General features: G+C 37.6%; 1 protein-coding gene across 2 annotated transcripts; it reads left to right on the forward strand.

Moving 5' to 3' along the window:
• The first annotated feature begins 10,903 nt into the window (after window positions 1-10,903).
• On the forward strand, window positions 10,904-23,525 carry cep55l (centrosomal protein 55 like). Of its 2 annotated transcripts, none has more exons than XM_007571130.2 (12): window positions 10,904-11,014; window positions 12,593-12,821; window positions 12,900-13,007; window positions 13,872-14,027; window positions 17,602-17,655; window positions 18,386-18,533; window positions 18,856-19,001; window positions 19,437-19,630; window positions 19,773-19,896; window positions 21,159-21,230; window positions 21,374-21,499; window positions 21,668-23,525. In XM_007571130.2, the coding sequence occupies exons 2-12, from the start codon at window positions 12,633-12,635 to the stop codon at window positions 21,875-21,877; spliced, it is 1,527 nt and encodes a 508-aa protein (XP_007571192.1). In that variant the 5' UTR covers window positions 10,904-11,014; window positions 12,593-12,632; the 3' UTR covers window positions 21,878-23,525. The 2 variants fall into 2 exon arrangements, with proteins under 2 accessions (XP_007571192.1, XP_016536737.1); XM_016681251.1 differs by having other exon boundaries at window positions 18,874-19,001.
• Window positions 23,526-23,887: the final 362 nt, after the last annotated feature.

The following is a 23,887-nucleotide window of genomic DNA, read 5'->3' on the forward strand; positions in this document are numbered from 1 at the left end:
TATATATATATATATAGGATTATAGCAGATAGACTATAACCCATCCATCCACCCCTGTACTACACCTCATTTATTCAAATATTATAGACAGGTACCTTGTCACTAATTTGATTCATCAGTAGTCCATACATGGCATCTGCTTCTGCATTTATTTCGGTGACATTGTGTCTGTATAGACGCCTCCTCAGTTTTCAGTCTATATTCATCCGATTTAACTCGCATCCATCCAGTTCAGTATCTGTCACCATGTCTGCTTTAAGCAGATCCTGCAAAAAAATACATTGTTGTGCTGTAAAGTTCTCTGACTCAAGGTGTTATCTTAAGTGAATAAGATTTACAGATTTTTTTTTTTTTTTTTTTTACGTCATTGGCCTCCAGACGGTGTTGGTGCACATAAATCTTAGTCGTGTTCAGACACTGTATGTGGGACCCTTCTAAATTCAGGCCTTCTTGAGGGCCATCTCCCAACAGCACAGAAGAGTTAATCTAACTAGGAATAGAAACAAGAAAGAATGCAGTGGATGCTGCAATGTATCAAAACAAATATTCAAGCGTGCAGTTGCATCAGAGTGCAAAGCAAAGAAACAGCTTATTTCTTCAGAGATATGTTGCGGCCTTTGATTTGGATCCTTTTGGGAAAAAGATTCAGACTTCAATAGGATAATGATCCCTAATGCCCTTCAAGGTTGTTTTTTTTTTTACAGAACTTGATACAAACCAGAAATAAAAAAAATAACAGTGCTGGCTGTCACAGACATTTCCTGCATTGCTTGAAGCGAACTGGAATTTGTAGAATGAAAAAGAAAAGCAGTCTTATCTTCTCATAAAAAGATATACAACGAATAGGTTCAAACTCATGGAGTGTGTGTATCGATGCAGTAGGAAAAGAAATACGATGTTGTGGGGGGGATATTCAGTCACAATAAACTATGTCAATGTACATAAATCAATCAATCTCATAATTAATCTATCACAAAGTAATAACTCAATCTATGAATCTATTTCTGCTGCTACAGATTAAAGGGGAAATTTAACAGCAGGGGAAAAAACTCTCAACATACTAATTTAACTGATTGAAATCTAAGCATTAGCAGGTTTATCCATCTCTCAGAAGCTACAAAAATAGGATTTTCAGCCAAGTTTTGATTCTAATTGCAAATTTAATCTGAGCAGGGAAAGAAATAGGAAAGTGACCATGTTTCAGAATTCACTTTGATTTGTCAGCCTCCTCTCTGCATCACTTGTGAAATTCATATGGGCATGAAGGAAAAGGGACTTAAGAAAGTTACTGGCTCTGAAAACACATTCAATGTGTTTGGAAATTAAAAAAAATAAAAAATCTTTCAGGAATGTTACACAAAAACAGACCAACAAACAAAACGTGAAAGAAATGACACTTAGTGCAATGAGATGTTGAAAGGTTGGTGGGTCCCTGCCAGGCAGGAAACATCACAAAGAACTAATCAACCAACCAGAAGCTTGATAGAAGTTGAATATTTTTTAAAAAGTAGTTTTTCTACACTCAAAGCAACCAGAGTTATGTAGAGTTTCTCATTTTACACAGTAAGATTCAATATACCTACATGTTGCTGTTGAGATACTACAAATATTGCTGAAACAAATCTACTTTTAAAGCAAATCAATATCCAAGTTTGTGATGTGTAATAATATATTTTATTCCAGTAAGGACATCCTAAGGTCTCGTCACTCTCATATTCAAAACTTTACATGGATGCATGAGATTCAACAGATCTCTTTGTTTTGTTGTAAAGCCAATTCTTTGTCTTTTTCTCTTACAGTAGGCTGCACAGCTCAAAACCACACACTGAGACACAACAGAACTTACCAAAATTAATCCTCTGGCTGTCGAAAGTGTAATAAAGTCTCCAGCAGTGTTTGCTTTGTTGTTCTGTGGTGGTGAGCAGTTCAGTTCATTAGCTTTATCTCAGCGAAATTTGCCCACCGCGCAGCGGCGCAGGAAAATCAAGCCTTGAATCCATTGGAGTTTGGCTTGGCAGGATCTGGCTGCTCATTAATTATGCTTTGTAATGAGTATTCCTGATGAACAGTATTATTACACTGGTGAAAGGATGGCTGCTTGTTATGTGGCAACACAGAAATGTCAGATCCAGTCTTTTCCAAATGTCACTGGATGGAACGTTTAATCAAGCTGTCAAGGTTTTAAAAATGCTTTTTTTTTTTTCTTTCTCCTTGAAACACAGAAGCACTGGGAATATCTATTAGGTCCTTAATTGATTACAAACTCAGTCGGTGTCACATCTCAGTCCTTCAACTTATTTTCTCTCTGTGCTCTTTTTCCCTTTGGCTTTTTGGTGTGCAGTCAATGGGTCAGGACATGCATGGCTGCGGCTTGTTTTATAACGGGAGAGGAGGAATAATAATAAGGCTGAGCCATGACTTCACAAGGTTGCACAAAATGAGGCAGTATGGGTTCAAATGTTTGTTTAAACAAAAATATGAAACTACCACATTCTCAAACAGTGAAAAAGGCAAATATTCATATCTTAGATTTTACACTTTTGGCCTTCATGCAGTCAGCAAGTGTCCCTCTTTCTCGCAAAATGAGAGTGAGGTAAGTGGAAAATGAAAGGAATAAAAGAGCAAAGGACATGGCAGAAGGGGGAACGAAAGAATGGAATTGTGAAAGCTTGACAAGAACAGAACTAATTATTTATCAGGCTTGTCCCGAGTTTCCAGTTCACAAAACAAAGAAATCCACTTGGATCCTCTCTGAGACCCTTCTAGGAATTTGTCTAAGTCCTAAGTATAGCCGAACATCTTTGTCTTTTCAACCTAAGACTGGCTGCAATAATTTATTAACCCGAACACTTCCCTCCCAAAGAAAGAAAACACTAAAAACTAACTCAAAATGCATTTTTCATAATAGTTTTTATAAACGTTCCAGCAGCATCTCTCCTGTCACCTCATGGTGACACTGACCATTGTTTCAGGTCACCGACACTTCAAGGTTTGATAAAACAGAAAATATTTCATTAGGGGGTTTAAGTTTCATAACTGAAAATATTACAACCTCAACCTTCAGAAGCAGACAGGAAGTTTATTTGGTGTGAACGGCAGTTACATCTAAATGAACGGAAATTCAGGACGACTACGTAATTACTTATTTTATTTATCCTATGCCCAAACTGATTGCTTGGGAATATAATTATTGTATATGGTGTCATTTAATGTGAAATATCATTGGTGTAATATGTAAGTTTCTCTAGTACCAAGGTGTATGCTACCAGTTTTTGAAGGAGAAATGGGCTCCGTAAAAATAAAGTGCGGATACTCTGCAAAAGACATCTGTTCATGAAGTATTTTGTGTTGTTCTTTACCAAGTTGAACAGTTGGGGAAAGGACGCTTCTGGATAAAGTGATCCCTCTGTTTTGCTCGCCAAAACTTTCTCTTAAATCCTCCTTATGTGGTTGTGGTTACCTTCTTTATGCCTGCATAACTTTCTCAGTCTGCATTTCCATCCCTTTCTCATAGGCTATGAGCGGCTCATGTACACAACAGCAATCTTTCTTGAATTCACTTCTTTTCTTCACAGTTGCCAAGCAACCGGTATTAGTTTTTGCTCTTCATTTAGGTTTGTCTTTGCTCAGTTTTCCAACAATGTTTTTGTCATTTCAGAAATGGCGATTTTTCACATTCTCTAACATATGAACAGGATGTCAATGCATCTATCATGTATATAAGCTTATACCTGCATGGTTGCTGGAGGGACAGGTGCTATTGCAAACTGCTGTTGGGCTAGAGGAGGGATGCACTCTGGACAAGTCGTCATTCCATCACAGAGGTAGTACGTACCTGAGCAAGTTTAGAGTATCCATTTAAAAGTCATGTGTTTAGACCAGAAGGAAGCTGGAGAACCTTGTGAGAACCATACATGCACAAGGCGAGTGTGCAAACTCCACTCAGAAAGAAAGAAGGAAGGCAAAAGTGTTGACTAGAGCTCCACTGTGCAGCCCTCAACAGCATTTGATTATACTAAATACATTTTTGAAATTTGCACAACCTATTTACATTATCTAGTTATATAAAAACATATGTTTTGTCCAATCCACCCAAATCAACTAGAAAAAGAAGCGCAGTCTTAACAGCGACTATCTTAAAAAAAAATATCACTGGCCTACTCATTCCGGTTTATGCAGGAGTGATCAACCAGTGTAATCAACCAGAAGCACAAAGGTCAAACTGAAAAAGAGGCATGTATTTTAAACCATCAGCCAACAAAATGACAAATATTCAGACCGTACAGTCTTGAAGACATAAAATATCCGATTCAGTAATATGTTGTTGCAGCATAATGCATCATGGTTTTTACTTTCAGCACGGGAAGTCCGACTGCTGCAATGTTTGTTTGTTTCCGCATGAGCTTGGAATTTGTTGCAGCATTTCCCATTTTTAATCTCACAGATACCGATGAGAACACTTTAGTCTTCATCTCCACTGCACAGACTGTGCCGTCTTGTTTCAGTGTCAAGAAACGAACTTTGTTTGCATAGCAGTCACGGCACCCACAAGCCTCAGTGTTTTGCATACAGGCCAGAGGGTCCAGTTAAGCCTGGGAATTTGAGTAAACCATAAGAAAATACCAATGAATTATGAATCTCTCCGTGACTTATAACATTTTATTGCTAAAATAAACAGGCTGGATTTTGTAAATATTACTTGTTAGAATGCTAAACTTTCTCCATACACAGTTTTAAAGTGCTTTATATTTCTACATATAAAGGTATTCATGTGTGGATGATTTTGATTTAAATCTCTCACTGGGAATCCATTTACAGAGCGATGCTGCCAAAAGTGTCTTGACTGGAAGGATTTCCTTTTGTCACTATAACTTTGAACAATGTGTCGTTTTGCTTTCTGGTAAATTATATACTTAAAGTTCTGCTTAGTGATTATTTGACTTATTCCAGTTTCTTTCCATGCGTATCTTATTCAAACATTTTACTTTGATTTTATTTGTCACTTCAGTCATGTCCCTATGCTCTCAGCTCCTCTCATGTCTCTTGTGTTCCTCTGTTCCCAAGATTCTTGATTTAGTTTCTGTACGTTTTTAAAATCTCTTCTTTTCATTAAACTGCACTACTTACTTTTCACATGACCCTGAATTGAGCTTTAACTGATGACATAAAAGAATATGTTGGATCACTGGCGATCACCTTGGTTGGAGGTTATGCCCACCAAAAGGCAAAAAGATTACAGTCTGAAAGTCACTGAGCAACCAACTTGCACAAACAGATCTCTAAAATCTTCCAAAGGAAAAGAGAGACAAAAATATTATAATTCATAAAGGTATCTGGAATATAATACCTTTTGGCAAAACTTTTGTTTTGTGATTATTTTGAGGATAAAGCCTGTTTTTATAAGTGGTTGGATGAAATGCATACCAGAGGGGCTACTGAGTGTCTCGAGTTTGCAGTTGCTTCAAATAATTAAATATTGCCCTGCAATGTTTTATTATGTCTCACAGTATTTTATTAGGGCAGCCATGAAAAGTGTTTTATTTAATTAGGCTTTATCAGTGCATAAAATGTCAGTGTGTGTGTGTGTGGGGGGGGAGCCTTAAAGTCCATCTGCAGCCAAATTGTTCCATCAAGTTCTGTTTACTCTTAATTTACTCACAAGTCCTGCTTTTATATCAATCAGCCCAGCTTTATTTTTCTTCTGTCAGGTGTTACATTATGTTGAATAAAGATGTTAAATTCTAGTAAACATTTTTAATCCCCATTGTGTCCAATGTAAAGTTTCTTCAGTCAGTGATGGTTTGATGTGCCATGTCCGAAACCTGGCATTTCTGCTTGAAACACTACTTTATGTGTAATGAATCTCTATAAAAATGCAATTTCACTTTGTGAGATGACAAGAAATTGCAGGAAAAAATGCACTTTTACACAGTATTCTATTTTTTTTTTTTAGATGTACTTGTACAACTTGTAGATAAATGGAACATTAGGAGAGACCAGAGCTTGTCACAGTAAGCTGGTTCACAGTAAGCCATTACGTAACAGTCAGCATGCATTCCAAGTACCATCAGTATTTATCCCACAGTTGGAAAACCTTGGTTTTAAATCATTTAAACATCAACAATCCCATCATATGCATAACCTTTTGTAGTTCAGCCAAGACAATTAACACGGACTCCTGATGCTGTTTCCGCCACATCTCTTTGTTTTCTTAGCACTCTGCAAAGACATTTCCAACAAAACAAACAGCTTTTTCATTCAATATATATGAGGAGACTTTCTACATGGTTTTAGGAAACTGGGTGTATATTTTTAAAAAATTTATACCCGCATGGGTGTTTCACCTCTTGAGAAACATGATTTTTTTTTCTACTTACTTGAAAGGGCAAAGACACAAAGAGCATGGGAGATTCATGTCACCCGCAGAGTGTAACCAGTTCCTGGCAGAGATGTTTTTTATACCTTTTAACAGGATCCTTTTTGTCCAAACATCTGTGGAAGGACCTTCTGGATTTGAAGTAAACAAGTTCTTATTTTTCTCATTTTTTTAACAAGAAGTCTATAACACATCTAAAGGTGTAGGATATGTTTATTCTTTTTTCTTTTCTCACAAATAAATCTAATTTTTAAATAAAATGTAGCTTGAATTCTCACCCTTGATCTAATCGAGGTAATTTGGTTTATGGGAGGGCACAAGAGGACTGTGTGCTTTTTGCCAGAACATTGCAGAGCTGGTGTATGCCGTGACCCTCACAGGTCGGTGACCCTGCACCAAACAACAGGAGCCAGGCCAGTCGATGATGCAGAGCAGCGGGAGGTGTGCTGCAGAAATGGTAGAGCTGCTCCGCACTCAGCCGATGATGCAGGCAGGGCTCACCAGGAGGCTGAGCCATGAGCCCCACGCCTCCCTGGTGTTGATGAGAGATCCCAGCGGCAAGCCGAGAGGCTGACAGGTCTGTGAATCTCAGAAGAGACAGATGGTGGAAGAAAAGAAGAGGGGGGGGAGAAAAAAAAGCGACATTTTTAAACATCGCACTGTCCAGAAAAATTATAGTGCTTTGTAGGGATTTTGCGCAGTCCTCTCAATGGGAGGCGTGTTTCTTGTCATGCCATTGTCTCTCTGCAGTGGTCAATTAGGTTCTGGGAACACTCGAGGGGGAAGTGTTGTCCAGCTGCCGTGTGTCAGATCAGGCTGTAGCTCTCGTGAACTGTAATGAGAAGAACCGTGCACTCCATCTCTCTATCTAGTTAGGAGCAGCAGTACAAGCAGACACACCAGTAGTGCTCTTTTCAGAGCTGTTCACTGCAAAGCTTTCCTGTTAAAACCTTATTGCCCTTGTTCACCATCTTTAAAGTGAGAATGAATTATTTTTTTCAGTATTTGTGTTATTACAACCCATGGTTGTGTCCTGTGCAGGTTTTTTATGACGTGTCTTGTGTGATGGTGTTATGTTTTGTCCCACTATGCATGTTATTGTCTACCTGGTTGTTGATGATTGGAGAGCAAGGGCTGGTCTGCGGAAAAGAATTTCTCCTTTGGGACAATAAAGTCTGAAGTCTGTTATTGTCATTGTTATTTAAGGTGTGAATCACTTGTCATAGGTGTTTTTTTAACTTTATCCTACAAATCTATCAATCAATCACATTTTATTTGTATAGCACATTTCAGCAGCAAGGCATTTCAAAGAGCTTTACATAATTAAAATAAAAACAGCATGTGACATTGAATAAACAGTGAGAAAGAGAAAGATTTTGAAAAAAAAAAGATTAAATAAGATAAAAACATTAAAACCCGCGCCCCTTTTAGGACTTCATTTAAACATTGTTTAACTGGGACTCTAACCCTCTGGGAATTTAGTCAAAAGCATCGTTTGACAAGGAGTCCAACCTCTAGGTTTTTCGGACTTTAGTCAAAACGCCGTTTGACAAGGACTCTAACCTCTCGGACTTTAACAATTTTAAAACTCACTTATGTGTCTGTTGTTATCGTGTTAGTTGAAACACCGTCAACTGGGACTCTAAACCCCGTAGGACTTTAGTTAAACATCGTTTAACTGGGACGTTTTCCGGGGGGCTTTACATCATTAAAACATAGACAGTGAGAAAGAGAAATAAAAAAAAAAATTATAAATAGATAAAAAGTAAAGATAAAAACATTAAAAACATCGAAGACATCAAAACCCGCACTCTAACCCTAATTTAGCCATAAGCAACTCTAAACAGGTGGGTTTTAAGTTGAGATTTAAAGGCACCCAGTGTTTCAGCTGTTTTACAGTTTTCTGGAAGTTTGTTCCAAATTTGTGGTGCATAGAAACTGAATGCTGCTTCTCCTCGTTTGGTTCTGGTTCTGGAGATGCAGAACCATGAGTATAAATGAGTATAAATAATAAAAACACATAGACTGATGTTTTCAACCATTTATTTGTGTTAATAAAGATGTTTTTCTGTTTATTGCAAATGAAAACAAAACACTGCATTTATTTACTTTTTTATTGTTAGAATTACTGAAGACCATTAAAAAAACATTTTCGTACAAAAATGTGGGCGTCATGAAAAGTATGTTCAATACCTGCTTAAAGGTTGCATTTCTAAAAGGTAGTTTTAATCTAACAAACGAGGCTAATTAGACTATGCTATCATTTGATAGCTGCATATGCTATCAAATGATAGCATATGCAGCTATCATTTTGATAACATGCAAATTATGTTTTATGTGAGTAATATGAAACAGATTACGTTTTTCCATGAATAAAAAAAAATCAATTTCTCTTTTGATACAAGTTTAGAAGAACTCACAATTTCCTACCAGGGTTTACTTTTGAGCAAAGAATTATTTGTTGTGGAAACAAAGAATTTCAGAAAACATGTTTGAAGTAACAAACTAAAATAACACATTCTTGAGTTTTTAACTTTCTTTTTTGTCAAACTGAAATCCATGGTGATAAAATCTGGATTACTATGAATACAAATGTAACAGGGGGCAAATGCAAGTTTGAAAACCATTATTTTTTGCGTACTTGAAATGAAAACCTTGAAGGGTCTTTTGAATTCATCATATTTATAAAACTCTCCACAGACATTAACCCCTCAGAAAAATAACATCTTAAGCTTTAAGGAGCAGCAGAATATATTCACCGGTTCTGCTGGGATGGAAATGTGTCATTTGTACTCGTAATAGTGATATTTAAATGCTTAAATGGTTCAGCTTTTGAATGGTGTATTTATGGAAAAACATAGCTGATGTGTGAAAACTTGAGTTCCCAGAACAAATTGTGCAGCAAAGCTGAGTCATGTGTCACTAAATCTGAGTTCACTGCTGGATGACTTCATAACTGAACCTTCGTTTACTTTCTATGATTGTTCCCAGTATGCGTTTCTGCATTCAATTTAATTCAATGATAATTAATTAGCATAGGAGTATTTCTTGAGTGTATTCTCTTGGCTTCAGTATGGAATCCATCATGAGTCAGTCAGCATATGTATTAAACAGGCTCCAAGAGCTGGTGCTGAATGTGAGTGACAGTCCTGCTTATTTCATCTTGGAGCTACTGTTTACTGACTTTAACTCATTATTTCTGTTTACTCCGACAAAGGGATGGGCTGAAACTCTTAGTGCTATTTCACCATCATTCCTGCTTTAATCAGCTTCTATAACACAGCTGAGGTTATTAAATACACACAGTGGCGGCATGTTATTACAGGATGAAGCATACCACTAGCTCCTGACCTAGTAAAAACACTTTAATTATAGAACCTTGACAAAACAAAGACTTTCAATTAAGAATAGACCCTCAATGTATTTGCTGAGGCTCAGCTTCTTATTTGCTCAAAACAGAGTGATCCATGCCAAATGCTTGAAGCAACTTTTACTTCCAGTTGCTTTTTACATTTTCTTTTAAAATTTTATTTGCAAAAAGAAGAAAATCAATAAAACAGAATGAAAATATCTGCTATTATTTGAATTATATGGTTACGTCCTGGAATAACAATCCTACAACTGAAAATGTTGTAAAGACAATAACTCAGTACTAGTAAATAATTAAATATTGAACACATAGATGGTTTTATGGTGAACAATTAACTTACTGATTAACCTTAGCAACACATCTACAGTGGACTTGGACATCGGGAGAAGTCGCCTTTGGATCAGATATACTGACTATTTGTCAGTTAAAGTAGAGGAATGACCTAAATATGCTGAAGAGCAGCAGCCAAATGTAAAATATCTTTACTCTAAATATAACATTGTTAAATAGTTACCACACCATACCATACCATACCAACTTTATTTATAAAGCACTTTAAAACAACCACAGCTGATACAAAGTGCTGTACATTAAATAAAAAAAGAATAAAAAATTAAAACTCTTACAGTTTAAAAACAAACATACAATTTAAAACCAGATCCTGCTGGAGTTGAAAGCCAAGTAAAACAGATGGGTTTTAAGACGAGCTTTAAAAGTTGTGTTTAGGTAAGTAAAAGTCTATTTGACTATTTACTGTCTATTTTTGATGTGTTTTGATTTATTTGTGGCATTCACTGCAAAATATCCATGGAGTAAGTTATTATTATTATTTTATATTGAACCGAGCAACTTGTAGAGCTCTGTGCCGTCCATTTATTTGAAAGAGAGGAATTTCTTGTTTTTTAAATGAACGCTTTCTTATTCACTGGAACAGATAAACTACTATGACATATTTGTTGTGGATGTTTAAAAGACACATACCATTATATTTTCTGGTATAGTACATCACAAACACGACAAAAATGTGTTTTTAAAAAGTATGAGAAATATTTTTAGAATTTGTTATATTTTATCATATCTTGCACGCCGTCCAAACCTGCACACATCGGAACACGCTGAGCAATGCAAACGTTCGCACGTGGAACTTCATCACGGATGTGACGTCAACGCGCTGCAATTCAAATTTCAGGAAATGAAAGTGTTGTTTGAGCAACGGTCTCGTCAGAGGCAGAGTGGATTACAAACGCTCCTTCTGCTCCTTTTATAAAGTAAGTGTTCTACATTTCTGCTCTGTAGAGTCATTAACATGTATTCTGTACTTTTATGTGGATATCAATGTTAGCATTTTAAGGTCTCAGGTAAAGGAAAAAAAACAAAAACACCAAAGTGTCAAGTTATTTTTGTTTTCTATGTTGTCATCTTGAAAACGTTTGTAACAAAGCTTGAGATTCGGCAATATTTCAAAAGGCTTTTTTACTTTAAGGTGAATTCGCTTTTAAATGGTCTGTTTTTTAAAAATGTGTAATACATGTCTGAATTGGAATGATGACGTTTCCTATTTGTTGGTACAAGTACTTTAAAATACATCTTTGGGTTTTAAACGTTTTCCTGATATGTCGGTGCTTCTTTTTTCCTGTCTCTGTTGCAGATGAACTCCGGTTTAGTTCAAAAGCAATAATACTTAAACTCGTCAAACCCGTTCAGGAATGCCCTTCTTTAAAAACAGACTTTTTTAAATATAGATAAATAATAATATTACTTAAAATCTAAGAAGTTATTCTGAAAGCCCTCAAAAAGTCAGTTTTACTGCTTTTTTTATGGCCAGAAACAAAGTTTCGGTTACCTTTGACGAGGTTCACTTTAAAAACAGCATTTTATAACTTGTCAAATCTGTGTTAGGGTATCAACACTAAATATGCATTATTTTTAAATTCAGTTACGATTGTGCGTTGTATTCTTTAATCAATACATTTAGTTGGGGTCATGCTGTTCAAATGACTTTTTGAATTTTGCTCTGAGGTCTTTCAGCGTGAATCTTGCTTTTTCCTCCCTGAGTTTGCGTTGATGTTACTCAGGATTCTTTCTACATTTCCAAAACTTAGATAAACTCCTTAAACTGCCTATGGGTATAATGCATTGATGGTGTGATGGACAGAATAATTTGCAATATTGTCACAGAATACACAACAGCAATCATCACATATTATCTATTGACATTTTCCTCACTAATTACTTTCTGTTTCATAAAAACAAACTCTGCTTTCAAATCTCAGTTGCAGCCATAAAGTACTGCTAAAGTCCTTCCAACAGCCCAGATAGCTTACTGTATTGCACCTGACCTGTTGTAATCTGCTTATTTATATATTTGATCCAACAGTCATCAATATTGCAATGATGATGTAAAATGAATTATTTGCGGTTCTAATCACTATTGTTGGTTTTTATTTTAATTATTAATTCTAGTCCTAAAGAGATTATTTTTTTATTTGCTTGAAATCTGCAGTCAAGTAGTGCAAAAATATGCACTGCCCAACTTATTCTTTAAGTTATTTAAAATCTTTTTATCAAGACTTTTAAATGAAACAGTACAAGTTTGAAATTTTCTGAAACATTTTACAGCAAACAACCCCACAAAACTGCAAAGGTATAAAATGGAGACGGGGTGAATGTTCACCCACACCCAAGAAGATGTTAACTATAGTCGGAATAGATCCAATATCCTGTAGCAGCTGCAGAAAGCATCAATGTTCACTACCAGTTAAAATTACAATGACTGTTCTCTCTTTACAAATGATTAGATTCAAATCAAAGCATAACAGCTTCTTGAAATGATTTGTCTGTTTTAGAACACTCCATCTTACACCTGTGCTATCAACAAACGAAGCCATGGCATCTAAAGGTGCCAAAGAAACCCTCGTCTCCAAGTTGGGATTCAGATCCAACAATTCTGGCTCAAAGGCAGAGGCAGAGCTGGAGAAGGTCCGGAAGGAGAACGCCCACTTGAGGAAAAAGATTGACGAACAGGCCAAACGGCACATCAAGGCCCCCGACTCGGACAAGGGCAAGCTGCTGGAGGTAAAGGGGTTCAGCATTACTGATTTCCAAATCCCGTTGTATTCATTTGTTTCTAAATATGTTCATTTGATTCTCCAGAGGATTCTTTCCCTCGAGACGCTGCGTGAGAGGAACAATCAGCAGCTGCTGGTCAAAGAGCAGGAACTGGAAAGTCTAAGACAACAGCTGTCAGCTAAAGGAGGAGAGGTACATGCGCTGACAACTATCTGCTTTCAGAATCGCATTTGTCCCATCATCCGTCACGACGAGGCCTCTGCACACCTGTACATGGAAACACACGATTAGCTCAGGCTTAAAGTCCTGCCTAAATGAGAATAAACTCACAGCAGGAGCACTCTTCAGCTTGTGACTTTTTTTTTTTTTTCCCCCACACTCTGGTATTGCATTGGTGGCATGTGGGGAAACTGTCAGCGAGAGGGAAGGGAGGAGAAAAAAAAAAAACATCCTGGAATTCCAATGAGCTGCCACAAACAGAGGGGGAAATCGCTTCGATCCCACTTTGACAGCAGCTCTGCAAAGTGAAGTTTAGACAACCGGCAGAAGCTGCATACCAACATACACCGTTAGATTCTGTTCGCTTGACATTTATAAACTGTTTGTCTGTGGCTGCTGTCTGTATGCATTAGCATTCATGTCATGTTGCCGTTTGACACTAGTGTAAAAACTCGTTCTGCTGTTGCTTATCCTTGTGTAATATGTCTTCTATTGTGGCAGAAATGACTCTAATTTAGAGTGGTCAGAGTGGCAGCAGGCTAAGCTCACAGATGACATGCTGGTAAATGGAATGTCAGCGTTTTGTTTTGCCCAGACATTAATCATGCTTGCATCTTCCTCATTAAGTTTCATCAGCAGACATGCAAGTGGCTAATGCCACCAGACTCCCAGCCGCGCTACGTCGATTACGAGAGAAGGATAATTGCACAGAAGACAGAAAAATAAATTTTTCCCTCTCTCCCCCACCCCCTCCATCGAACTACGCTTCAACAATAAGGTTAAAAAGATTTTGGTGACACACGGGCTTCTTTTTTCTTTTTCTTCTTTTTTTAATAGGTAGTTGCGTCGCTGCAGGCCCAGCTGGAGCAGCGCAGGAGAGAGGCAGAGCAGAGAGATGGGATGTTCCAGAGCTTGTCACAGGAAACGGAGAATCTGAAAAACAAGCTGGCCACAGTTTCCGCTCGTTGTCAGTCCCTGGAAGCGCAGGCCACGGTAGGCTGACCCTAATACGCTGCTACCTGTCGAGATGTTCTAATTAGTCGAGAAGAGACGTCTCTTCTTGACATGATCTGGTTGCTTTTTCTGTGCAATGGAAATTATCTAGCTGATCTTTAGATTTGCCTGGACAAGCGTTTGTGACTTTTTGCACTGCATCATCATAACTGGATTATTGCTCATATATTTGACATTTATTATAGCGAGAATGGAAAAGATGAAATGATTAGTGGTAACGCCGATCTCTTTCAGTTTCAGTTGAGAAGTCAACACCTGATGATCCTTGGAGTATAAGACTATAGACTTTGAGATATTAAAGATTTACTTTATCTGTAAAAAAAAAAAAAAAGTCAAATGTTGAATCCTTTCATCCCTCTCTGCCAACCCATCTACCCCTCCATTGTTTTATTTATCTTCTTTCCTGACATCCCTTTTTTCCATCACCCATCCTTCCGTTGGTCCGTTTGTCCATCTATTCCTCTGGAAATCCCTCTGTCCCTCCAGCCATCTATCTTTTGTCATCCTTTAGCCCCCATCCATCACTCTGTTCCTCTATCTAGTTGTCCCTCTCTTCATCCAACTCTTCCTCCTTTCCACCATCTTCATGTCAGTCTGTGTGTCCATCTCTCCATTTGCCAAATGGAGGGAGAAATTGCATTCCCAGACTTTATTTCCCATGTTGTTGTCTTACAGTTATATCCATCCATCCAAGCTAATTGATAATGATGGTGATTTATGATTATGACTGAAAAGCATTATTGAGTAGAAAAAAGCTAATCTAGAACAAGAGTAGAAAATGTGCCTTTGGCTAGGTAAAGTAAATGGTACTTTGATCCTTAAATCTATCTATTCATCCCCTCTCACCCCCAAACTAATTTTTCATCCATTCATCTAAAGTGTGTGGTTCTGGTTTTCATGTTTAAAACATGAGCACAGTAGAAATGTTTGCTTTAAATCTGTGGAGAACTTTTAGATTTATGCTTGCCAAAAAGAACCGACAACTCTGCAGAAAAAGTGCAAAGATTTTGACATGCAAAGTGATCAGTGATTGATGGATAAAAGGGCCTGTTAAGGGAACTGTGGCTCTGTTTTTGTCCATCAGGTGGCAGTGTTTAATCTCAGTTTTCCTGCTGACATCACCTCCCTGGAGCCTCCTCACCGCTTTATCATGAAGGGTTTATTGCTCTGAAATACATCAGCTGTACTAAGCATTGTAACGGTGAAAATCAGATTTTTCAGTAGCCGCTTTGTTTTTATCTGCCGTCAGCAGTGTAACTCTGCTTATGGAAGAGATGAAAGGAAATCTGTAGTAGCCACTTCTTAACTAGATCCAGTTAAGAAACTGCTGCATTGACCATAAAGCCGTCATCAGGATCCTTCCCTCCCTGTAAGGAAGCAAAATTACATGCAGGGCTTTAAAGAATCTAAAATGATTTAGCTACATCATATAAAGGAGAATCCCAACTAATGAGCTTATTTAAAGAGGATTTCATCTCAAAATATGTGCATTTTTTTAATCAGTTATGTTGCATGATTCTGTGGCTCCATTTATTTAAGTCATTTTCTGGCTCATGTTTTAGACTACTTCCTGTACAACTGGAGCTGGAAGAAACGGTTTTTAAAAAGCTGTTGAGGTTCTATATCTGTAATAAAAAGAAAGCTTGCATTTTTTTCCTCCTTTTTTTGCTGCTTAAAGGTCAGCAGGGCTCTTTATATCTTTGATGGAAGATGTTTGTTTCACGCCTATTCTTAGACCAAAGCATTAAAGTGCAAAGTATAGATACAAATGAGCAGAAGTAGGAGTGGCCCATTTTTGAGATGCGTTGCATAGTCTGCGTTCATTGTTCTGTTATAAGGCATCAGAAATGGCTGCTCTGTGTGAGGCAGGAAGCTGCTTCAGGCCATCAGCAGAGCTTTAAAAACCATCTGACAGTGAAAGTCTGACTTGCAGAACCGTCTTTGTTTAATGTGACACACGACGTCTAACATTTGTGGTTAATAAATAAAAATCTGATTTTTTGCATAAACAGGCTAGTATTTTTAACCAGAACTTACCAGATTAATGGAAAAAAAATTGCTCATAACTGCACCACTCAGCTGCTACAGAGTGCGTGCGCTTTGAGTTGCCTTGTTGCTGAAATTGTGCTATATAAATAAAATGACCTTACCTTACCCATCACCATGGCATACATTTATGATGATCTGGAAAACATGTTTAATAAGATACTGCTAAATGATTTTTTTTATTTAGTTATGGATCTTAAGACTCTTATTTAAACTGTAACTTATTTGAATCTAATGTGTTTAAATCTTACTACATGTTACCTTGATTTAGCCAATGCTGCTAATATGGAAACAAACTAAACTACTTCTCCTGCTACAAGGAGATTCCTATATCCTTTGTCTTTATGTAATTTCATTAATTAATGTAACTTTCTAGTGCATGTCACAATCCCCTTGGAAAATATTCAGATCAACAAACCAAGAAATCTCTCTGCTGTTCACAGAGGACTCGGCTTATGGTTGTGCATTTAGACTTGGAGAGGTAAACAAACAAGTTAATGAGGTTTACCTGGTGTTATTGGAGGTAAATCTGGGGTCCTATGCGGTATGGAAAATCAGGCATTTAAATCTTTCTCAGGTCTGGATAAAGACCATGCCTTGGTGTGTCAATCCCCTTATCCATTGATCACTTTGTCCTTTCATTCATCCATCAAGAGCTGTTTTTATCTGATATTATGCAGCCCTATCTATTGGCATGTCAGTTTGTTCATACGTCTGTCTGTCCATCGGTTCATTCACCCACCTACCAACTGTTTGTCTATTAATTATCCATCTGTTTGTTTGCTTTTTTTGTCTGTTTTCCATCTATTTCTTTTTTTTTGTCCATTTGTCATCCTTCCAGTCTTGGGTTTTTCCAGGTACCACATTTAAATCTCTTCCTTGGTAAATAAGTCTGACTAAAAAAGTCTTTATAAAAGTATTTATATTACAGCTAAAATAAACTGACAGAAATTCCAGTTTGAGCCCAGAAGGGTATGAAATTTTAAGATGACGAATGTATAGAGATGGAGATCAGACTCGAGGGCTTCCAGCGACAGGCATGTGACATGACAAGCCTCTGGGGATGGAGGCTGTGCGCTGCAGGGTTGGTGACCCGGTCATGTAGCCAAGACTTGCGAGCGCAGAAGAGCATAGATTTATTACTTGCTGCTCTGTTTTTCCTGCATTATTAAAAGTTGGGCTAAATAATTCAAATCAGAAGGCCTGTGTGTAATTTCTGAGCCTGTAGCAGATCTGTAGTTTTGTATGTACTTTTTTTTTTTTTTCCTGAAAATTGAGAATCTTATTTTAAATTAACTGTGTGTGTCACTTGACAGTTGGCCTGTTTTAAAAACACACAGAAGCTACAAGCTTTTTTTTTTTTAATGAATAAAACATCTTTTTTCTTTGTTTTAAAGTCAGCCTCAACTGAATGTTGGTTGTGACAGCTGGATCAGATGCAACTACTGCATATTTACCAGTGCTCTGTGATTTAACCTTTGCAACATCTCCCTCTGTCTCTTTTCAGAATGGCCATGCTCCTGCTGCAGAACTGGTGCAGATGCAAGATCAGCTCAAAGATGTGAGTCCTTTTTGTCATATCTTCATAGATTTGACATCTTAAACTTCATATTCTATGTCATTGTGTACCATAGGTACAATGAAAGTATATTGGGAAGCTTGTAAAGTTTCTCAAGCCATGAAAACAACAAACTTCAACACATTTTATTGGGATTTTATTTGAGAGAAGCACAAAGTATCAAAACAAAAACAAAAAAAAATAAAGTGGAAGGAAATTGAGACATGATTTTCAAAATGTATTATAAAAATTATTCTGAAAAGTGTGGTGTGCCTTTACTGTGTAGAATGTCTTTTAGATACAATTAGAACTACGACATTTGGAGAGAGTTTTTGTTAGTGTAGTGGTTTATAACTGAATCAGATTGGCTTAAGGACGTTTTTAAAACCTTTCACTAATTCTCAACTTGCATTAGATCCAGACTTTGACTAGACCAGGTATCTGTAACCTGTGGCTCTGATCTCAAATGTAGCTCTTTAGACCCAACACAGTGGATCTTAATAACTGGAAAAATTGAGCATTGTTTTAAAATGTGAAGTCATTAAAAAAAGGAACATATTTGCTTCTTCCCATCAATGTCAAAAAAATACTGACCTTTTAAACTTCATGAACTTTTTCTTTTAATCAAACTGGTGTTTCGTTTCTCATTAATTCATGACCTCAAGCTCAAGTTGTTGTCATTACCCAGAATGCAGAGTGCTTGTCTAAAACAGTCGTAAAATCTTCCCATCAGGCTCTGGAAAAGAACCAGCAGTGGCTGGTCTATGATCAGCAGCGAGAGGTCTTTGTGCAGTCGGTCGTTGCCAGAACAATGGAGTTGGAGCAGCAAGTGGCACAGGCCAAGCAGCAGCAGGAAAGCAAAGCAGAACCCGGCTCTGAGGGTAAATGTATCTTACATCCTCATATATACAGAATGTGGAAACATCAGGATGGATAAATAGTATGCGTTCAGACACAGAAAGATGATGTAAATGTATCCTCAGTGCACATTCTTTTCAGTCAAGTTTCTTTGTTTTTATTTCTGGTCAAAAATCGGTGCTCTGCTGTTGTATCAGCAATGTAATGCAATAGTTTGCTCTTAATATTTGACGGAATCTGAAAAATTTGCTACAGAATTCGTCTTTAAAATTTTAGTGGAAGCTTTTTCCTCCTGAGCTGGAGGCCTGATTTTCACCATGCCCCTCCTTTCCCCCCTTGTGTCAGCTTCAAACAACACTCAAGGTAAAGAGAAGGAGTCTGACCTGAAAAAGCACTACGAGACGATGCTTTTAGGTGTGCAGAAAGACCTGGAGAGCCAGAAAGATCAGACTGCCAGAGCTCTGCAGGAGTTAAGTGTTCAGAAGGAACAGGTAAACAATACGAATGCTGGAAACTTTCTACCTAGAGAACCTCGGTGGCGTCTTTACCCACACTACACATTTTAGAGGGGATTTTCTTTTCTTCAAACTTAAATGTCTTTTTGTCAAAAGGAAATTTTATATCAAAGATAGTGATGTGCGTTTACTCAGGCTATTTGTTTAATTGCCGGTATAAAACTACATATCAGCAGAAGATGGCTGCTGATTTGTAGCTCTTGTCACCATTTTCCCTGTTGAAGTGTGAACAAATTCATTGACATTCCGTCCTTTGAAAAAGGCAGTTTCAGCACCGAATCAGTATGCAGCTGAATATACAGAGTCCTTGGATTCAGACATCTTTATAATTGATCTGCAGAGCTGGATTAAAGAACCGAGTAAGATGGAAAACAAACAGCACTTTTGCAATTTCTTTCATGGCCTCTGCAGACCTTGAAAGCTCAGGCCGAGCTGCAGCGGCAGGGGGAGCAGGTCAGCCGGGTGCAGGAGGAGCGCTGCGTGCTGCAGAGGAAGTACGAGGACAAGTGCCACGAGTTGTCGGCCTTTCTGAGGAAATGCGAAGAGAGGGGCAAGGAGCTGGACGAAGCCAAGATACAGCTGCAGGCGGAACGCCTTGGCAACAGGTAAAACTGTGCTCTGAAACAACCCAAACCTGTGGCAAGAAAAGGCTGAAAATCACTTTAAACTTAATTCAATATTAAGTAGTGTTCCCTCTGAAATGAGTGTTTTCTTTTAGTGGCCTAATATCATAACTTTTACATCTAGACAAGTGGCGCACGAGGAAAGAAAGGTGTCGTCCGAAAGGACAGACAGGGTGAGAGCTGACCTGGAGAAGGTGGAGAAACGACTGGATGAGGAGAAGAAGAGATCAGCTGAGCTCCTGCAGCAGGTCAGACTCCTTTAGCTAAACAAGATGCATAGAAGGATCAACAAAAACCGTTTGGACAATTACTAATTTTACATGTAAATGAACTGAACATGCACCAAAATGTGAATACAAAAGATCCAAGTAGGTTGTTCTTTTATCTAACTGTAAGACTGCTTCAGTAGTAGAATGTGAAGAGTCCCGGTGAACTTCTAAATGACTCTCTGGAGGCTTGGCTGAAAGTTCTGTTGTGGAAAAATGAATTTATTCAAGCATTGTTAAAGGTGAAAATCAGCCAAGCTTATTAGGAATATTATACAAGATGAGAGCAGAGAACTGTAACAAAGGCGTCCAATTTAAAAGTAAAAAGCTTTAACAGAAAACACGTGTTTTATACCCAAGGGCAGAAAAATGGGGCAGAATATGTAAGACAGACTGAGGCTAGCTCTTCGGCAGGTTCCTGTGAGAAACTAGTCTATTCCACTAGTATATTTACATTTTCCATCAATTCAGTCCACCATCTTTGAAGGAGGAGAAATGCAGAATCTGACCTGAACACAATTTTGAGTTCTTCTGCTGGTGGTGCAGACCATTAGGAGGGGACTTCACTGCATAAAGAGGCCAATAAATAGAGTAACTTTCAGTGGAATCATGTACATGGAGTCTTGCAGCATAATTCTTCAAGATGCACTACTAAGGTAAGAATGGAGTGGCCAAAGAAGCAGCACATGGGTCATGTAGTGGCTGGTCACTCTCCAGATCTGAGTCCTGCCGAGGGAGCTGGAGCTTTACAGTGGCAAGCAGCAACCAGGGAACCTGAAGGAGTTTCTGGGAGGAAGGCTGGGTCAAAACCTCTTCTTAGCTGTGTGAAAATGTCTTAGTGCTTCAAACTTGCTCATCAAGTTTGAAGTTTTGATTTGCATGGAGATGAAATGCTCATTTCACTCAGTGACATGCAGACCATTTGATGCCACAACATTTACACTGTTCAAAACATCTGCATGGCATCAAATACTTATTTATTTTACTGAAGTACTTAGATTTTCAAAATAAGAGTCTACCAAGGGGTTGGGAAAAGTGAAGATATAAACAATATTACAGCTGTTCACTGTGTTTGGATGTATTTTTGTGTTAATTTGTTCAAGGTGTATTTAATTTCACATTTTACAGTTGGGCTCCTGCTCAGGCTCTCAAACTGTTTTACATTTTTCCTTCAATGTGGTTGAAAATGATTAAATGCTCTGCAAACACAAAACTCTTCTACCTTGATAATTTGCTCTTTATAGGTAAATATGCTGCAGAAGTCTCTGATCAACCAAAATGAAGAACGAAGGAGAATTGCTGCTCTGGAACAACAGGTAGTGCTTAATTGTTTAGAAAAGTGTTAAAATGCATAAATTACCTGACAAACGGCCATCTCTTTTTGTTTTTTCTTTATAAACAGGCAGAATTTTGGAACAGTTCCACTACTTTAAAAACTTTCTTTTCATTTCCTCCTAAGATCCAGCTCTCTGCCAAGGACTCCGAGAATGAAAAACTTGATCGTCAGAGCATGCAGGAGCAATTACAGAAAGTGCTGAAAGAGCTTCGCAAAGCTCGTGATCAGATTGCTAAGCTGGAGTCTGCTGTAAGTGTCTGTAGTGTATCTGTGTATTTAAATCATGCAGCAACTTTTCATCTAATGCTGTTTTCACAACAAGTTTGCTGTCCAAAAATAACCAAGTTGCTTTGTTTTTACAATAAAAATGAATTAAAAAAAAAAAGTAAAAATGCCATGTCTTGTTTTCAATTTCAGAAACAGCAGAGTGCCCGCTTTTCAGAGCCCAGCTCCTATAATAATCTGGAGTTCGAGCGCCTTACTATTAACTCTCATGGCCCCACATCCCCGTCTAAAGTCATCAGCCTCCTGGATGAGAGTTTCCTGGAGTGTCCAAAGTGTCAGGCTCCTTATCCAACCAGTCGCCACAGAGAACTCCTGGCCCACATTGACTACTGCTTTGCCTGAATGAACAGACCAGATGAGTGATTCCCAACTCAGACATTAACCGAAGGGGGTAGCTAGACAGTGAAATTGGTTTTAGCCAGAATTAAGATTAAATTCTGAACAAAATATAAGCTTAAAAAGGTTGGGAATTACCAAAACACAGATCTGTTCAGCTGTGCAGAAAATGCGGCTTCAAACATGTTTGTTTGTTTTTTTTAATGTACTTATTCCAAAATCTTGTGCATTTTCTATGCAAAAACTATAGGAATATTATTTTCACTCACCAAGAGGGTTTAATGATCAGCAGCTATTTTTTGTTTTGTTTTACCGTCATAAATCCATGTAATAACTCCAGTCATGCTACACTGACTCGTCCATTTTCCCTAAAATAATGGAGGGGGGAGATTACGAGGCTTTTAAGTTTTATAGTATCATATTTCAGACAAAATCAAGACAAGATAAAATAATTCATTCTCGGTTTCTTTTTTTTTTTTTAAAGGGACTTTAAAGCAAACAATCCTAACATTGTTTGACACATTTAGACTTGATCACCTTTTATGCATTTAGTCTGAAAAATCTTGCTCCAGTTCTTTTTTAAGTCCTAGCACTGATCATTGACATAACGCTGGTGGAGGGCTTCTCTATATGTTTTAGCTGATGTTTTCATTTTTTGTTCAGATTTTTATTTTTGTGTTTTATCTTGGTATTTATTCTTGGGTTTCCTAAGAAATGTGGAAAGCTCCTATATATTTTCCAGTGAATTATGTGTGTTTAAGATTGTCTAATCATGCGGTATCCTCCTCCTATTTACACATGACAGTTTAAGGATCTCCGTTGTATCATATGAATCAAACCCCTATAAATGGGTCATTTTCCACTCCCAGTTTTAATACTTTTATCTCTTGGTTGCATTGTGTTGTTGATGATGGTATATCTTGTTAAGTAGGGACTGTGCAGCTGTGATTGTTTACCATTTTATTGTATTTATGCGAAGGACAAAATGTGTTCAATTTCTACACTCCAGCTGTTGGCGATTTTCAACTTCATTAACTGGCAATTACAATTATCAGCAAATGTCCATCTAATTAACCATATGTCTCTTACAGTAGCACCGCCAAACCTGTCGAGCTCGTTTCACACACTTGGATAAACATTGCTGAACCGTGACGGAGATTTTTCTGCCTCGCCTCCTGGTTTTTAGTTGCTTAAACTCAACCAGACCAGATGCATGTAGCCGCGCGGGGGTTAAAGGTCACGTTTGTCGGGTTGTCTGTGCATTCCTCTCTACAATCATCACCTTGACTCTTCAAACCTGCAGCCCTGTCAGGCTGCAAAGAGATTGCATGACTTAATTATTTGTGCTAAACTATTTACAACAGGGATTACTAAGGTTTCCTTGTTGGGAGAAAGGTGTTTATTCCTGCAGTCTTGGCGATGTGGCCATGTTGATTTAAGGGAGACAGACGTTGCTGTGACTTTTGGGTAGCTTTGATTTTACTTCCACCGTTTATATTTTAGTAGAGTGCCATCTGGGAATTTTTTATTTTTTTTTACCAGGTTATGTTTTTAAGTGTTCTTTAATGTATCCAGATCATGTGCTTCTGAATTGTTTTGCTGTGCTCAGTACTGTCTACAAATGTGCAATAAAGACTTAAAACTCCATCCAGAACAATCCTTCAGTGTCATTTTGTCTTACTGCTGTAATTTTTTGTTAAACGCAACAGCAGTTCTCTTTGCTGATGAGAAATAAATCAAAAATGTTGACGTTTGCTTTTTTTTAGCTATAATTAAGAGAAACACTTTAATTAGTTTAATTTGGCTTTCTTACTTTAAATAAATGCCAGTCTGGGTTGAGATTCACAGAACAGTTGGCAGCCATGGTAAAGATGTTTGCAGAAGCTTTAAATTAAACTTTTATGGAAATTTGTTGACTCCAAAGTGCCACTTTCTGCAGTTTTCCATCCTTCCTTACAAAGAAACTGGTTTTCATCCTTGTTTGTCTTAAATTATTTTAACCTTTTTTAATAATAG

Source organism: Poecilia formosa, unplaced genomic scaffold (genome assembly GCF_000485575.1).
Source record: "Poecilia formosa unplaced genomic scaffold, Poecilia_formosa-5.1.2 Scaffold274, whole genome shotgun sequence".
Classification (NCBI taxonomy): Eukaryota; Metazoa; Chordata; class Actinopteri; order Cyprinodontiformes; family Poeciliidae; genus Poecilia; species Poecilia formosa.

Excerpts from the sequence above, each read along its gene's own strand:
- cep55l (XM_007571130.2), top strand. The coding sequence starts at position 12,633 with ATGGCATCTAAAGGTGCCAAAGAAACCCTCGTCTCCAAGTTGGGATTC. Across the intron at positions 12,822-12,899 it reads ACAAGGGCAAGCTGCTGGAG|AGGATTCTTTCCCTCGAGAC; the intron begins GTAAAGGGGTTC and ends TTGATTCTCCAG. Across the intron at positions 21,231-21,373 it reads TTGCTGCTCTGGAACAACAG|ATCCAGCTCTCTGCCAAGGA; the intron begins GTAGTGCTTAAT and ends TTTCCTCCTAAG.